Here is an 18,213-nt window from a genome sequence, read left to right as displayed (position 1 = left end):
AATGAAGGAATCGATATTATGCAATAAGGTCAACCTTAACAATGTCTTTGTCAAGTAGTTTCAGTCCTGCACTCATTTTTCTCAAATTAATTTATAATAATAATAATAATAATAATAATAATAATATTTATTTATATTGCACCTTTCAAGCAACGCATCACAACGTGCTTTGCAAACAAATCAAATACAAACACATAAAAACCGTCAGGCAATTAAAACAATTAGGCGTAAGGAAATAAAAAACAAACAAACATGCAAATATACAAATGCAATAAAAGTCAAACAATGTTGCTGTAATCAGAAAACGGACGGCAACACATTAGCATTAATTCATTCAAAATTCAAATGCAAAACTCTGAAATTAGCATTATTTTTCACATTTAAAAAATCCCAAATTGTAAAATGCATTTTTTCCCAATTTAAGTAATTTGCTCCCAAAAAGGTATAAATACGTTCTATTTTAAATGTTGTAAGTGTCCCAAAGACAATTTGTTTTGTTCTTTGTTTTGATGCTCGAGCATGCAGAAGGCTTTAATGCAGCTTCTCAACTGCAGGGAACGGTTGAAGAAATGCTAGTTATTACACAAACTGCCAGCAGGTGGCAGAAGAGTATAAGAGATCAAAACAAGCCCACAATTCTAAGCAGATTTATGAATAATGATGAAACGTAGCGATATTCTAATGCTGATTGCTGAAAACGGAAACAGATAGAAATATACTTTTTTTTTTTTTTTTTTCCTGATGAAAGAAGAGACTTTAATCTTTGTTTTGGTAGCTTCCCTGTTTTGATAGCAATAGAACACAATATTTTGTGGGCCTTGCAAAATCAGTCCAAATCCAGTAAAACAGCTGTGAAAGAAGTTGCGTCAGTCAAAATGGCTGCCAGTTAAGGATTCGAAATGAATGCAATCCAAGTTTAGACTTGAAATGGTTTTACGCATTTGCCTCGTCGACATCAGTGTTTTTTTTTTTGTTTTTTTTTTATAAACCTCACCCCCACATGAGAAGCAAAATCATTTTAAGGCCACAGTTGTCAATTTCCCCGCCAGCGAGCGTTGAAGTACGTCACATTCACCCGCATTAAAGCGGCGGCGGCAAATTGCGGGGCGCACTTAGCGCGCTCTCGGCGGCGGCTTGGGGCGGCCATAATGGAGACTTAAAACACTCGCGCGAGCGTCACAAGCCCGAGCGAGCGACACATTTGCCGTCGTCGAGTGCGCTCGTTCGCTCGCAAAGCGGCGGGCGAGTCAAGTCACGATTGTTGACGGCAGCGAGCGTCGAGTGCGCGTTCCAGACGGACGGCAGCGAGTTAGCGTTAGCATTGGTTGCATTTATTCAAATCAAGTCGCCGGTTTTTTAATTCAAAATTCAAATGCAAAAAATCTAAAATTATCATTATTAAAAAAAAATAAAAAAAATAAAATGCATTTTTTTCAAATGAATTAGAAATATTCAACATTTAACTGCATTTCATTTAGAGCTTTAATACATTTTTTTTCAAATTATAAACAAATTAAGTTCGGGTGTCAAAAATATATTAATTAAAATTATTATTATCTGGGGTCAAGTTGTATTTTACAGTGTGAAAAAATATTAAAAATGAGATCAATCTTAATCTGAAAAGAAAAATGCACCGAGCTGTCGCCAATGTCTTGCAATTGCAATGATGCCAACTAGGGGCGGAAAAATGACCGCAACACAAATCAATAGCCTTTTGTTTTGTAGAGTACATCTTTTAATTTCTGACTCAATTTGATGAATTATGAAATGATTCAATGAAGACGTAGCCATATTTCTATGAGTTTAACATTTTTTTTATGAGTATGAGTATGAAAACAGATATATAGAACAGATATAAAATGTGCGATTCATCGTAAGTTGATGATTGAAGTCACGTGATTTCATTATGATTAAAAAGATCGAATCACGAATCACGTCAAAGTAAATTGATTGTGGAAGAAAAATGAAAGGACGGACGGACGGACGTACGTGTGACGACGGCGATCACGCTTGTCCTCGTTTTTGGCCTGCGTTCGCCTCGGATGCTAATCAAGTGTCCCGCTGCGCCGCCCATTGCTTGCTCGTGCGTGTGCGTCTCGGACTAACGACACTTAGTGGTCCGACGACACGACCGTCGTCTTCTTGTCGGACCCTCTTGAGGTCCGCCGAACCTTTTGCTTAACGAACACACGCACGCTCTTAAGCGCCGCTTAATTGGCTGAGGAAAATATTGTGGCAGTTAAGCGAACGCCACCGTTGCACACGGCGGCTCCCGTCGGACTCGTTGGAATTTGTGCGCTCACCAATCAACAGCAAATTCAACCAGCCGGTTGCTCCTAACGGGACACACAAAAACCGTCTCAAGGAGCCACTCACACACACACACACACAAAAAAAGAAATAATTGTGAAGAGCGAGTCGGCCGTTTTTGCTTCACAGATGTCATTTCGTACTCAAGATGAATCCCCAAGAAAGTTGGGGCAAAAAAATTGCCCCAAACGCTCGTTCATCTAATAATTTGGAGGGATGTAACGATAACGGCGATATCGTGATATCGCGATTATTACAACTGCGGCAATATATCGTCGTCGTCACTTCACCATATTTAAAGCAGCACATCTGTTCAAAAAGATTTCTAGTTGTGCAATTCTAGTTTTTCTAGTGCAGTTTTATTTTCACAAGGCATGTTTTGGCCTTCTATGTTTCAAAGCCACGCTATTGTCAGATGAAGGTGAACATCATTTGCTTGCAAACCGAGTCAATATGTGGAGGAACTAATTGTGCAAGTGCCTCAATATATATATATATATATATATATATTATATTTCTAATATTTTTACATTTATTAATATTTTGTATATTGTATTTTTATTTAATTAATTAATTTATTTATTTTTATGTTTATTTTATTTTATTTGTAATATGTTTTAATATTTGTTTTTAGTATTTATAATTTTTAATATTTATCATATATTTTTTAAATATTTCTCATTGCTGTATTGCACAAAAGCACAATATTGTGTGTTTTTTTTAGTATGAGTATATACCTTTTTTTGTATCGCCAACCTCCCTATAATATCGTGATAATATCGTATTGTGATGTTTGGATGTCGTTACATCCCTAATAAATTGTAGGAGTGCACCGACCGACCGAGCGATCGGCCGGCCGATTTATCGGCCCCGATTTCATTCGTTTTGGGAGATCGGCCGATCCCTTCAAAATGAACCGATCTTTTCCACCAATCTTAACTCTCAGCCATTGTGTCCTCTTCTGCTGAGATGATTAATCGGATTTTCATTTTGATTGGAGAGAACGACTTCATGTGCAGTTAAAACAACCCATTTGTATTATTTTGCTGATTTTGTTCAATGTTTTCCAATAAAACAAGATCGGAACACTGAAGGTATATGCTGCTTGTAATGGGGGGGGGAAATCGGTATCGGTAAAAAAGCCAATTAAGTTAAGCCAATAATTTGGTCAATCTTAACATGATGCACGAAAAAGTGGACAGGAAGTCCGCCATTTTGGTTCAAAGCTTCCCATTTGGCAAGTTGGAATCATTTTTAAAAAAATGTAACACTCTTGACGAATGCTAAGACCATTAGCGTGCGCTATTGTGGTTGTTTTCCCCGAAACTCGCAAGTCGTTTTGATACAAGATGAAGCGCAAACAGATGGCGTTAAATGGTAAAAAGCAGGCGCACGCCCGTTAGCGCGTTAGCATGCGCTAACGTGGGTTGGACTCCAAAGTTGTTGTGATATGAAACGACGCGTAAACAGACGGCGATAGCGCGGGAGCGGCACGCTCGTTAGCGCGTTAGCACGCTTGGCTGCTAAAGTAGCTAATGAGGGTGAAAAACAGCTGCAAGAAGACGCCAGCTCGATTTTTATTTTATTTTTTTTTCCATCAAAGGCAGCCGGAGCGCACGAGCGGAACGTTTTAGTCCCGAATCATTGAGCTCACAATCTGGACGAGTACGGCTGAAAAAGGAAGGGAAAAAAAAAAAAAAAAAAAAAAAAAGCTCTGTTAATGAGTTAGGGTTACAAATATGATGTGTTTACAATTCAATTTTCGAGTCTGGGTGGTTGGGTTTACAGACACATTTAAGGTTTCAAATTTGGGGGTTCAAATTTGTAATTAGGGTGTCAAGTCAGGACTGTGATTCCAAAGTATGATTTTGAGTTCAAAGGGAAGAGTTTCAAGACATGGTCGGGTTTGAAACAAGGTTATTTTAGTGAACCAAAAACAAAATAACTCAAACTAAAATTCCAAAAAACATTTTTGTTAACGAAATCAAATAAAAAGGAAAATGCTTTTTAAAAATTGAAAGTAAGTTTCGGAGTTTCTTTTTCTCACAAATTTCAAATATGGCAAATTTGCCACTTTCTAAACTTGCAAATTTACGAGTATTTCACGAGTATTTGTATCTCAAATTTGCCACTTTCCAAACTTGCAAATTTACGAGTATTTCATGAGCATATTTGTCACAAATTTGCCACTTTCTAAACTCACAAATTTATGAGTATTTTTCTCACAAATTTGCCACTTTAGAAAGTAGCAAATTTGCCACTTTCTAAACTTGCAAATTTACGAGTATTTCACGAGCATTTTTATCTCAAATTTGCCACTTTCCAAACTTGCAAATTTACGAGTATTTCATGAGCGTATTTGTCACAAATTTGCCACTTTCTAAACTCACAAATTTACGAGTATTTTTCTCACAAATTTGCCACTTAAAAAAGTGGCAAATTTGCCACTTTCTAAACTCGCAAATTACGAGTATTTCACAAGCATTTTTCTTGCAAATTTGCCACTTTCTAAACTCTTTCTAAAGTGGCAAATTTACAAATTTCTTTCTTGGAATATTGGAATAAAAAAAAAAAAAAGAAAAAGAAAAAAAATATTTATATGTGGCCCAAATACGCCGTCGTACTAAAACTATAATATAATTATTAATAAATAACTAAAACAGAAGCACCCTGAAAACTAATTACAACGAAATCAAAACGAATTAAAATGAAAATTCCAAACGATAATAATAACCCTGGTTTGAGATATTGTTTCAAATCAGGCTTTTGGAAGGTGTTTGAAATTTGGGTGTCAAGCCTGCCAAAGAAAACTGACCTCTACTTTTTTTGTTCGTGCGTGCGTGCGAGGCCGTTAAGACGAACGCAAAACGCGAACGTGTTTTGGAGCTTTTACAAGCGCAGGTTCTGACCCGAGGCCGAGCCGAGCCCGAGGCCGAGGTCGAGGTCGGCTGTCCGAGCGTGTCAAGGAGATGACGGGCATGAGGCCCCCCGTGTGCGCGTGTGCGCGTGCGCGCGTCCGCCGTCGGCGAAGGCTGTCATCGGCAAAGTGGAGGTGAAGAAATCGTCCCCGAGGTGTTTTTGTGCGCGCGTGCGCGTGTTCCGCTCGAGCAACTCGGTCTCGACCGTCTGTCAATCAATTAGCCTCCCTGCCCCCCCCGGGCTGCTTCTTTCGGACCACCACGCACATGCTCAGACACCAAAAAAAATATGAAAAAAAGGAAGACATTCTTGTGTCAAGCGTGGAAGGAAGACGAACAATCAAAAAATAAAAAATCCAGCTCATGTTTGCCCATCAAGATTTTTTATTTTTTATTTTTTTACAAACTAGTTTGAGGCTTCCTCGTTAACATTCCATATGCAAATGAGCTTGGCTCTGATTGGGTCGCCGTCCTTCTTAATTTGAATAAAATTGGGAAGTTGCTGATATGTAGTTGGAGTGTGACGATATATCGATATCGTGAAAAATCGTGACGCGTTGTCGATTGTTGTCGTTATCGATTAGAGACGCAAGTATGACAATATTTGTAGTTAATAAACAGCCACTATAGCGGCTCCATTGTTCATTACTCATTGTGCAATTACTCGGAGGGCCGCTAGGGGGAGCCCCTCGTTAGAAAATGCAAGACGCAATGGCGAAGAAGACTCATCAGTGCTCTTGGACTTGTGGAAGACATTTATTTATTCGTCCAGCGACGGACTCGCGTTTGCATACCTTTCTATGAAAAATGTCGATTTATATCTTCAATTTTAACATTTTGAAACATATTTTATGTTTGGACTTTTTGAAGCACACAATTTCTGAGGAATATTAATATTGTTTCATTGGATTTCATATTGAAGTCTTTTTTTTTTTTTATTTACTTTGAATATTGTGTTTCAGTGATGGCACAAAAGGAAACGATTTTCTCATTGAAAAAAAAAACAGTTTATGTCTCAAGCAGTTTTATCGTAGATTATCGTGGATTTATTACCAATATATTGATAATTGGGATATCGTGAGATAATTGTTGTCGTGAGCCGTATCGCATATTGTATCGTGACGTACCCAGAGGTTCCCACTATAAAAACATGGAAACTACCAAAAAAAATAAAAATAATAATAATAATAATAAATAACCCAATTAGCATTTGAATATAGCAAGTTTCATCGATATTCAGTTCACATTCCTGGTGAAAACTGGCAAAAAGAACTTGTTGCGACATGGCCCTGGCTGATCTCTTATACTTTGCTACCACCTGCTGGCCACCTTTTGTCATAACTACCATTGCTTTAAGCCACCTCTTCATATCAGCTGCATCAAAGTCTTCTGAATGCAAAACACCCGTATAACATCAACATAAAAACCATATAAATATGTTTTTTGGGAGTGTAGGACAAAGTATGAAAAAACATATTTACACGTTTTTGGGTTTGAAAGCTCGTGGGCGTGCACACGAGGCGGTGACATCATCAACACAAGCATCGCTGCGATTGAGTTGGTCGAGTGCGAATCGATGCCATCCACCAAATTTTGACCGTCCGTCTGTCGTATGTGCGGACGGCGTGTGCGCAGATTTTTGCTCGATAAAAAAAAAAAAAAACATAACCGGTGGAAATGTTCCGAAAATAAAAATGGACTTGAGAGGGCGGCGCCTCCGGGTGGCTGCGTGGGTCCAAGGTCACTGAGGGGTTCGCCAGCGTAAACAAACGGGAAGTAGGTCACCCGCCCACGCACGCACGCACGCACGCACACACGAAACGTAGGAAAGGTGCGCGCACCTGTCGAAAGGTATCAGCGTAAAACATACACATGCGCTCTTGGCCACGACTGTCCTTGCTCGTGCTCTCTCGCACGCACGCACGCACACGCACACGCGGTCTTTGACCTCAGGTGGCGAAAACACGCACCCACGCAAATATAAACGCATCTTCAGGTAAAGGTGAACAGATTTTCAAAATGGGAAAAAATCAAACATACAATCGGTTCTCGCCGGGTCACGTGATCGCTAGCGGTTGTGTCATTCATTCGGCTAATGCTAAATGCTAACTTGGTTGAAACCTTGTCAACAATTGGATGCATTCCGCAACTAGCCTAGCGCGACTACATTTCCCATCATCCTTCCACACGGAAGCAGGAAGCAGGAAGTAGGAAGCAGGAAGTAGGAAGCAGGAAGTAGTCGGCGATTCCGACGCGACGAGGATGACAACGCAAAAATGTGAAAGCAAATTCAATCGCGTTTGGTGTTTGACGCTCCTCGCTTGCCACGTTTCGAAACGTCAACAAACGATTCATTCAACGAAATTCTCGACACAAAAGCATGAAAAGTGTCTTTAAATTAAATTCGAGCTGTCAAACGATGACATCTTAGAATTTGGATTATTCGCGATTGATCGCTTCATTAAAAAGGCTTTTTTTTGTTTTAAATCAACCTCAAATTTGACAAGCACCTGTTATGTGTTAATTCTTTCAATCTTTAACTCATTTGCTCACAAAAACGTATAAATACGTTCTATTTTAAATTTTTTATGTTTTGTTTATGCTCGAGCATCCAGAAGGTTTCATTGCAGCCTGCAAAGAACGCTTGAAGACTTGGTAGTTATTGCACAAACGGCCAGCAGGTGGCAGTAGAGTATAAGAGCTCAACCAGCGCCTTTGCTTCTCTCGCTTAAAATAATGGGCATTGTTCTATAATATATATATATATATATATATATATATATATATATATATATATATATATATATATATATATATATATATATATATATATATATATATATATTATTTATTATTTATTATTATTTATATATAATATAATATAATTTGACCCAGTCAAAGGATCACGCAAACAAAGTAAAAAAAATCATTTAAATAAAATTCATTTTGGGACATTTACAATCGATTCTGAATCGTACTAAATGAGAATTGGATTTTTTTTCTTTTTTTAAATATTTTCAAATGAGCGTCTTTTACCGCTATTGCTCAAATGATATGAAAAATATTGCTCGACATTGATTTGGTGCGCTATCATGATGTCAATATTGTTCATTGGTGCAAATATGATGTCATCATCGCGCTTCATTGCAGGTTGTCGAAACATGAAAATCGGATTCAAATGCAGATTAGCTCAGCTTTTTTTTTTTTTCCTTTTTCGTGCTCTTTTCTCCTCCTGATGAGCTCAGTTAAAAAAAAACAGCCGATGCAGTAAAATGAGACTTTCCATATTCAAGGCTGCTTGAAAATGATGAATCGATCCATAAAATCAAAGCCCCAAACTCATAAAATGTGTCAGCTTGAGATGATGAGCAACCCTCCGCCAAACGCACGCGCACACACATTATTCCGACGTGTGTGTGTGAGGAAATGTGCTCGTAACGTAAACGCAGCTGGGAAACGATGAGGAAAACCTCCTGATGTTGCTTGTCCAAAAAACATTTTCATCGCAAATCACATGCCACACAAGAGCCACGTTGATTGATTTTTTTTTTAATGTAGAACGCACACCGAAATCAGTCAATTATTAACTCATTCGCTCGCCGCCATTTTCACATTTCGCAATCCCGTTCGCTCCCTCCCGGCTGTTTTTACTGGATTTTGACTGATTTTGCAAGGCCCACAGGATATTGTGTTCAATTGCTATAAAAACATGGAACCTACCAAAAGAAAGATTCAAGTCTCTTCTTTTATCAGGAAAAAAAAAAGTATGTTTCTATCTGTTTCCGTTTTGCAGCAATTAGATTTAGAAGAGATCTAAGTTTCATCAGTTTTCGCAAATCTATTTCAAATTGTAAGTAATTGAGCTTTTTTTTTTTCTAGATGGCCCTGGTTGATCTCCTTTGCCACCTGCTGGCCGTTTGTGTAATAACTACCATTTCTGCAACCGTCCTTTGCAGTTGAGAGGCTGCATCAAAGCCTTCTGTATGCTCTAACATAAAACAAAAACAAAAAACGTATAAATACGTCTTTGGGACACTTACAACATGAAAAAAAAACATATTTACACGTTATTGGGAGCAAATGAGTTAAATGCGTATCTCGTTTGTCTATTTGCGTTTTTTCCCTCTATATAGAAAACAGTCGGGGTGGGAACCTCGAGGATTCACGGCTCACGATAACGATGATCTCACGATATGCCGATACCGCGATTATCGCTATATATCGGCCAGGTCATAAATCCACGATAAGACGACTCAAGACATAAAGTGATGTTTTTTTTTTTTTTGTACCATCGCTGAAACACAAAATTCAAGCTGGTTTCTTCTTCACACGGAGGACTTTAGTGTCATTGTTTTGTTTTGTTTTAAAAACAAATTTGTGTCTTTCTTCAACGATATTGTCATGCAACATGTCACGGTCAATTGTTTCGTTTTATAAACTGTGACACCATTTTTTTGTGTAACATTGCAAAAATCAAATTAAAATCAAATGAAAAATGAAATGTTGACTTTTGGATATTGACGTCGACGTATTTATGGGACCTCGGGCTCCGTTTGTTCGCCACGCCGAGCAAACGACAACAAGATTTTTTGTCGGCACGCGCGGCCGGCGGCGTTGAAGACGAACGACGCTCGCGCTATAACCGCCGTTCGCCGTCGACCGGCGCTAACGCGCGGCGACGCCAGCTGGGCCGAGTGGCAAAAGCGAAGACGAGACGAGACGAGACGAGACGAGACGAGACGAGACGACGGCCGCAAGGCAGCCCGCTCGAAACGCTCGTTTTAGCGCTCGCTTACATCACGTCGCTCGCATATGCTTTTAAGCGGCGGCGTGGCAAAACGTTTGGAAGACGCCGGCGAGCTCGCCGGCAGATGATTTCACGACTGCTAACAAAGAGCGGGAGAAGAAAAACATGAGAGTGACGACGCCTCGCGCGTTTCGCAACGTTTCTTTCAAATTATGTTGACGCAAAAAACATCGGATAACGATTCCAATTTCCTCAATCGATTTGATTTCCATTCGCAAGAGTTCAGTTCGATTCGATTCACTTCACTCCAATCCCATATTGATGAATTCTGGAACGTCAATTCTTCTTAACTCATTTGCTCCAAATAACATATAAATACGTTTTTTCTAATGTTTTAAGTGTCCCAAAGACGTATTTATACGTTGTTGTTGTTTTTTTTTTGCTAGAGCATACAGAAAGCTTTGATGCAGCCTCTCAACTGCAAAGAACGGTTACAGAAATGGTAGTTATTACACAAACGGCCAGCAGGTGGCAGCAGAGCAAAGGAGATCAACCAGGGCCATCTCAAAAAAAAGCTCAATTACTTAAATTTGAAATAGATTTGCGAAAACTGATGAAACTTGTCTCTCTTCTAATGCTAATTGCTGCAAAACGGAAACAGATAGAATCATATATTTTTTTCCTAATGAAAGAAGAGACTTTAATGTTTCTTTTGGTAGGTTTCATGCTTTTATAGCAATAGAACACAATATTCTGTGGGCCTTGCAAAAACAGTCAAAATCCAGTCAAACAGCGAACGGGATTGCAAAATGTGAAAATGGCGGCGAGTGAATGAGTTAAGTATCAACGACATGATTTATATATATAAAAAAACAAACAAAAAAAACAAACAAAAAAAAGTCCCCCCCCCCCACATCTCAATAACCTAACACACAAATGTGTCCAAACGTGCGCACGTGTGCACGGATGAGGGTCCCGTCACCGTCGCCGCCTGATCCGCTTTGGGATGCCGTCGTCGTCATGACGACTTTTTCAAGTCTTCTCCCGGCTCATTATCTGGCCACGCTTGCCGGGTGCTTTGGAATCAAGGGGGCGGGGCTTTATTTGGCAGCACACACCTAATCCCTGTCACGCACACACACACGCGCGCGCACGTGGATTGATGCGGATGCAGTTTGTGCTGTTGCACAAAAAAGATCGGCGCCACTTTTTGGACGAATCGATGATGTCATAGCAAGAAGACGGTGGATTTGTTTTGGTAGATTTTTTTTTTTCGTCAGGAGGCGTATGTTCATCAAAAAGTGAAAATATGCCCCCCCCCCCCCCCCCTCTCTCCCCCCTCCGCCTGTAGCCCCTCCCCCCTGTGGAATATTGATGTTGCTGCTGTTTACATCTGCCGGCTTTGATTTCTTTGCTTTCCCCTTAACGAGATGAGTGAGTGGGCGCCAAATGCTAATGACGCTAAATGCTAATGACGCTAAATGCGGCAGGCAGCCTCGTTGAGGAATTTGTTGCGAGCGCTTTGAGGAAGGCGTCAAGCTGGAGGGAGGGAAGGGAACTACTTTTTTGGGGGGGTTTTCTCACCCATTCGTTTTAAGTGCACGCACGCACGATTTTCCATTTTTATAACCAGGTATCGACTCATAAAACCATAAAACCATAAACCAACAATTTGACTTTGTATGTCAACTTTTCCAAAAATCCAAAAATGTATGCGAAAATTAAGTTATGAATGTTTTTTTGTTTTTGTTTTGCTGTTTTCTAGACATTTAATGTTCACATTCAAACGGATTTTTAAAAAATCGGAAAAAAAATCGATTTATCCAATTATTAAAAAAATAAATAAAAAATGTATATTGGGATTGTCCTGACTAAAACTAGAACAAAACGTTGACAGTTTTTGTTGACTAAAACTAGACGAATAAAGTTTTCTTGGACTACCAAATGCTCGATTTATCGTCGATTAAAAATGGACTAAATAAAAACGGGATGTGGTTGACTAAATATGATGACTATGATAATAAAAACTAACAAGCGTGATTGAAACTGAGACTAAATTTAAAACCGTCGGATAGAATCAACCTTTAAAACGATTTTCCCGCCAACTGACAAACTGTAAAGAAGAATCGAGCGAGCGCTAATTGATTCCACAAATCCATCCGTGCAAATGAAACGCCGCGCGTGGCAGCATACGGCTAATTAGCAAAGCGCGCGCGGGAATGGGGGATGTTGGGGTAAAGGCAGCGTTTAGCGTAGCGCCCCGAGGCTAGCGGCTAATGTGGCGTAAAAGTAGCGTAACGGAGCCGCGTGATCGCGTTGACACTTTGGTGGCGCCACGTTTGAAAATCTCATCTTTGAATTCGAAATGCTAAACTCTGCTCGAACCGTAATCTTGATTTTGAAAGCCAAAACCAAAACTCTATTGTTTGTTTTTGAAAGCCTCATTTCAAGTCTCGTTTTAGTTCCGGTGAAAAAACGTGCGTTGACAAAATGATTTTTTGAGGACGAAATGACTCCACTCGAAACACGAATTTGAAACGGACATTTGTCTCGTTTGAAATGAAAAAATGAAGATGTCACTTTTATTTTGAAAATCCCCCGCTTCCTTCCTCTCTTCCCTTTCATTGAAACTTTCCAACTTTCTTTCTGCCGTGTTTGTGACTTACTTCCTGTCGTCTTTTTTGCTGGCGTCTGTACTTCCTGTGGTGTTTTTTTTTCTTTTTTCTTTCCTGAGCATTTTTTTTCTCTTTTTTTTTTTTTTTTTTTTCCAGGCGGCTGCACCTTCGAGGACTCGTACAGCAGCTGCGGCTACAGCGTGTCGCTGGGAACCAGCGGCTTCACGTGGGAGCAGGACCGAACCACGCGCGCAGGTAAGCGTTGGCCTCCGTTGCGTTTGCCCTGCTGAGTGAAGCAGCATGTGGCTCCGAAACCCGTCCCGGCCGTTCTCTCATTTGATACTCTTTTACTTAAAAACAAACAAAAAACAATCGATCAGGTTTGAAAGCCGAATTTAAAACCCAGACAATGTCACGAGTACTTGAAAAAAAGGCTGGTATCGGCCCGATACCGATGCCTGGTATCGGTACTCGCCCATCCCTAGAAAAAAAAAATCGGTGCTTTTTAAATGATTGTGGGATTGGTGATCGGCCGGAAAATTGTGATCGGTGCGCCCTTGTCGATAATCTATCGGGAGGCAAAGTACCCCGATTTATCGGGGTATCGATATATCGTCACACTCTTATTCTTGAGCACTCGCATGCGCAAAAATCGTCTTTTTTTTTTTTTTTTTTTTTTGAGTCTGCAAAATGTCAAGGTTTGCGTTGAATGTGGCGGGAGTCTTAACGCACATTTGAACGCAGGCGACACGTCGGGCGGCTCGTTGTCAAGTCGTCTTTGTCAGCTTTCGGCAAGCGCTTAACACCACCAAGCCGCCTCCTCCTCGTCTTTGACAGGGAAAGAAAAAAAATGCACGCCGAGAGACTCCCTCGCTGGCAGACGTCTTCTTCTTTTTTTTTCTTTTTTTTTTGGGGGGGGGAGGAGGAGCGGCGGCGGATTTGCAAAACGCAGTCGTCGGCGGGCGGGCGCGCAGCTGTCAGGCGAACGCTTTCAGCTACTCGGTTCTCAGCGCTCCAAATTGACCTTCGCATGCCCCCTGATAACTTTTTTTTTTTTTTTTTTAAACAACACCACTACGTGTGGCGGACGTTGAAAAATCTTCCAGATCGCAAGTTGTAGCAAATTTGTGGGCGTGTCTCTTCACGTGTCGCTTGCTTCCGATCGACATTTAGCGGCGCGCTTTCAAAAGGCGGCCATTCCCCCGTTGGAGGAAAAGTTCTCGGTCGCCGCGGTGATGTCAAACTAAAAATCGATTCGGCAATATATTGCGATATTGCAGCACGCAATCCTCGAATCGATCTTTAAACATCCATTTTACATGACATTACATTATTGTTATGTTATTGTCATTTTTATTCTCCACACTTTTTTTGCCGCCTAACAACTCCCACATAATATTTGCAATTTACATTGTTTAAATTTCAAATAGCTTCAAAAATTGACACTTCATGTGGTATAAATCGTGTGATTACTTACACTATTTGCATAATGTAATGTTTAATATCAACCATTCATTTTCAATGGGACAGTCATTGAACTTTTTCCTAAGTCTCACTTTCCACGCCCACTTCCATATATGGAACTTATCATCATTAGCAGGTGTCCGATTCTGCTCGTTGGCACAGTTGGTAAAGTGCAATTGTCCAGTAACCAGGTTATAATTTCATCATTTATCTCTCAATGTGTTTTCAGCAATTTCTCCAGATATTGCACTTAGTCTACTTATAATAAATATACGCCAACAAATCCGGAATCTGTCAACAAAAGTAACAATGGAGCGGGCAAAAATGTTTGTAAACATCGAGAGCAAATGGGGGTTAAAAAACAACAACAGAATCGTTTCACCTCCAAAACTGTGATTGAAACCCAACTATACTTCTTTTTTTTTTTTTTTTGTAATTAATAAATACAAAAAAAAACCAGCATGGTGTCTTTCCACCATCTTCACCTTGGCCGTATATTTTTTTGTGTGTGAGAAACGCTCACAGACAGAAAGAATAAAAAAGGAAAAAAAGAAAAAAAAAGATCGTGCAAGAAGCAAAGCAGACAGCGGCAGAACATCCATCAGGGGGAGCAATAAAGGAGCGTTTTTAAGAGGCAGGCAGCGTATAAAAGGCGGCCGGCGCCGGAGTAATGGCTCCCGGCGGCCCGCCGATAACTCTCCATGTTTATTTGCACGTCGTCTCCCAGACGACACAATAATGCCGCAAAATGACACCACGGCGACCGACGACGCTTTTTTCTTCTTCTCCGCCTTCGTTTGCAGTTGATGATGATGATGATGATGATGCGGCAAGGGGGGTCCTCATTACGACATCCCATTGGGGGCGAATGGACCCCCGGCCCCGCCCCCCCCGAGCCCGCCCGCCTGCATTGATGGCGGCCGGGTTATTCCCAAAGAAACCAGAGAGCCACTTCAGACAAAGCCAAAGACGAACACGAGACGCAAGCCAGCCAGCCAGCGTACGATCGGCTTTGGACAAACATCAAAGACACGTTAGGCAGCAGTCAGTCAATCGGTCGTTTTTGCAGCGGCAAAAATCCAGTTTGCGTTTAATTGCAAACTTTTCAATGAAGCTAACGTGTAAACATCAAAGACAATAGAGCAGTCAAAGTGGCAGTCCCGATTTTGTAAACATCAAAGACACTTTAGGCATCAATCAGTCAATCAGTTTTTCAACGGTAAAATCCAGTTTGCGTTTCATTGCACCCTTTTCAATGAAGCAGACATATTTGCTTTGGTGAGTCCTCACGTGGCAGCCCTGATTTTATGAGCATCAAAGACACATTATGCATCAGTCAAGCAGTCGCAAAACCCAGTTTGCTTTTAATTGTACCCTTTTCAATGAAGCTAACGTGTAAACATCAAAGACAATCGAGCGGTCAAAGTGGCAGTCCTGATTTTGTAAACATCAAAGACAATTTTGAGTTGTGAGCAGAAGTAACAAGTCGCAAAAGGACCTGGCAAAAATCGTTTGTAAACATCAGAGCGAATCAGAGTGAATTTTTTTGTAAACAACAATGTGCACTAGAATGAACATCGTTACAGTGCAAGCTGATGCAAATGATCGTGTCTTTGAGGGACTTCACGGATGGTTTTTGCTCTTTTCTTTTTTTTGCGAACTCGGACACAAACTGTTGGATTTTGTTGCGTCAGGCTGCTGAAGACGATGTTTTTTTTTTTTTCCTCCCTCCCTTTTGTCTTTTTTTTTTTTTTTTTCTCTCTCGTCTGCTGACAGCCGGCACGGAGACGCATAAATTATCCATGTGCCGTGTTGCCATCACAAGCACAAAGTCAAAAACTCGCGTCGCCGCCGCCGAGTCCTGCGGGTGCTAAAGAGGCGCCTTTTAACATCTCTCAACGAGAACAAGAACCACAAGCAGATGAAAAAAAACAAGAAGAAGAAGAAGAAGAAGGTGATGCTCACTTTTGACACGAAAGTGGAGAGAGAGAGAAAAAAAAAAAGTTGCTCAACTTTGCCAAATTTGACCCGGTTCCTTCAAAGAAGAGTCATGACGACTGGAAATTTCTTCTTCTTTGGAAAAAAAAAATATATATATTTTTTGTTTTTCTTTGTTCTGTCTTTGGACTGGCGAAGCAACCAAAATGGCCGACTTCCTGTTGTCTTGATGTGTTTTGGACGGGTAAAGCAAACAAAATGGCCGACTTCCTGTTGTCTCAATGTCTTTGAACTGGTGAAGCAATCAAAATGTCCGACTTCCTGTTTTTTTTTGTTTTTTTTAAATTATTTATTGAAAGAGCAGTAATATAAAACACGACAGCCAGGGGGAGACAAATACATTGGCCGACTTCCTGTTGTCTTGATGTGTTTTGGACCGGTGAAGCAATCATAATCACCAAGAAATCATAATTTTATTCATCTAGTTTTTAGTTCACCAAAAATGTTCGTGTAGTTTTAGTCAGGTCGGACAACCATTTGAGCCTTTTCCAATATTTTTGTCAGCAGATAAAATATCATCTAAAACGACTTCACATCAAATGTTCTCATCTTTTTTGATGAAAATTGTGCAATTGGAGTATATCAACAAATGGCAATGCTACAAGATTAGAAATTAGACAGGATTAGTTAATGGTCGCATTAAAATTAGTGTTGGATTAATGTTACGGAGATAAAAAAAAAATAAAAAAATCATCATTTTCATCTGATTTTTGTTGGTGAGCTCAAATGTGCATCGATTCTCGTCCCATTTTTAATGAATGAAGCGATCTCCATTTTAGTCTCGTTTTTATTAGTCGACGGAAATGCAGACCGATTTAGTCGCAGTTATTGTTTTTTAACGGGGGTTTTAGTCTAGTTTAGTTTTCGTCCGCTTCAAAAATGCGTCTCGACGAAAAATATTTCGGCAACTTTCATTTTCTGCCTTTTCATTCTCCTTGACTTTTTTTTTCTTTTTTTTTTGGTTTTTGTTCGGCCCATATTTATTTGTATTGTTGGCGTCTCTTTCATTCCAATTGATGAATTCTTTCATCAGTTTTTATCTCCACGCACACACGTGCGCGTGCGCGCGCGCGTGTGGTGATTGAGGATGTGTTGGCGTGCGGCGCAGCGTGTAAATCTGCCGCCGGCCCCCGTGGCGGCGTTCCAGAGAGCGGACCCGCGTCGTAAAACACCTTCAAACACACTCGACGGGCAGAAGGGGTTTTATTTATTTTTGTTTTATTTATTTATTTATTTATTGATTTTTTATGCGGCGGCTGCCGGCCCTCGGACATGTTGAATTTCTTCTGATTTTTCACGAAAAGGGAAAATATTGTAAATATCTAGCTTTTATTTATTGTTTATTTTTAAGCATATGTTTATAGAAATGTGTAGGGTTCGTAAAATATTGAACTTTAAAATATAATCGTAATCAGTAGCCATCTTTGTTTTTAAAAAAAATCTAACAAAATGCTTGGGGATCTTCAAAATTGAAATCAAAACTAAAAAGTAAATAGCTCCCGATTGTTTGCTACAGTAAAAGATATCTGAAGTATCCAAAATTTGACTTACGTCATTTAAATTTCAAACAAAAACAGAAAGTGCAGACAGTCCCTACTGTCAGAAGCGTCTATGAAAATGTATATAATTAGTTCCCTGATATTTTTTTTTCCCCCCCGAACACTTTTTTTCTTTTAAATTGATCTATTATCAGCTGTATGATTTTTTTAAAAATGGCCGATGCCAGTATTTGTCAAAATGCTGAATATCGGCGCCAGACGATAATCGGTCTATCCCCTACCACGTTATAATGCAAAACAAAAAAAATTCTGAGATTGTCATTTCGTGGTGAGACTTGAATTGGAAACACAATGAAATCAATTTAAAATCAAGAAATTAAATGAAACATATATCGAGTGGGCAGAAAATGTCAATTTCATGACAATTCGCTTTCCACAAAATGGAGGCAGACGCACCGTGTTGTCACCTGGTAGACCGCCGACTAGTGCTGGAGAATAAAAGGTCGACCAAGTCGGTTGGGTCGACAAGAAAAAGTGGTTGACGCAAAAAATGGATGCGTCGACACTATTTTAATAATTAAAAAAAAAAACATATTTGTATTGCACTTGAACTTTGCCGGGAGAGCCGGAAGTAATATTTCATTTCCACACGGACACTTATT

At 39.9% G+C, this 18,213-nt stretch overlaps 1 protein-coding gene across 15 annotated transcripts in view; it reads left to right on the top strand.

Annotated features, from left to right (window-relative positions):
- ptprt (protein tyrosine phosphatase receptor type T) overlaps positions 1-18,213 on the top strand; it is a 121,166-nt gene that overhangs the window by 8,099 nt on the left and 94,854 nt on the right. For all 15 annotated transcript variants that reach the window (XM_077529050.1, XM_077529064.1, XM_077529063.1 and 12 more), the window contains one exon: positions 12,747-12,845. In XM_077529050.1, the coding sequence (XP_077385176.1) occupies positions 12,747-12,845 (99 nt within the window). The remainder of the gene's footprint in view (positions 1-12,746; positions 12,846-18,213) is intronic.

This window comes from Festucalex cinctus, chromosome 8 (genome assembly GCF_051991245.1).
Source record: "Festucalex cinctus isolate MCC-2025b chromosome 8, RoL_Fcin_1.0, whole genome shotgun sequence".
Lineage (NCBI taxonomy): Eukaryota > Metazoa > Chordata > Actinopteri > Syngnathiformes > Syngnathidae > Festucalex > Festucalex cinctus.
The sequence above is the reverse complement of the archived record's forward strand: the minus strand, read 5'-3'. Positions and strand labels throughout refer to the sequence as shown.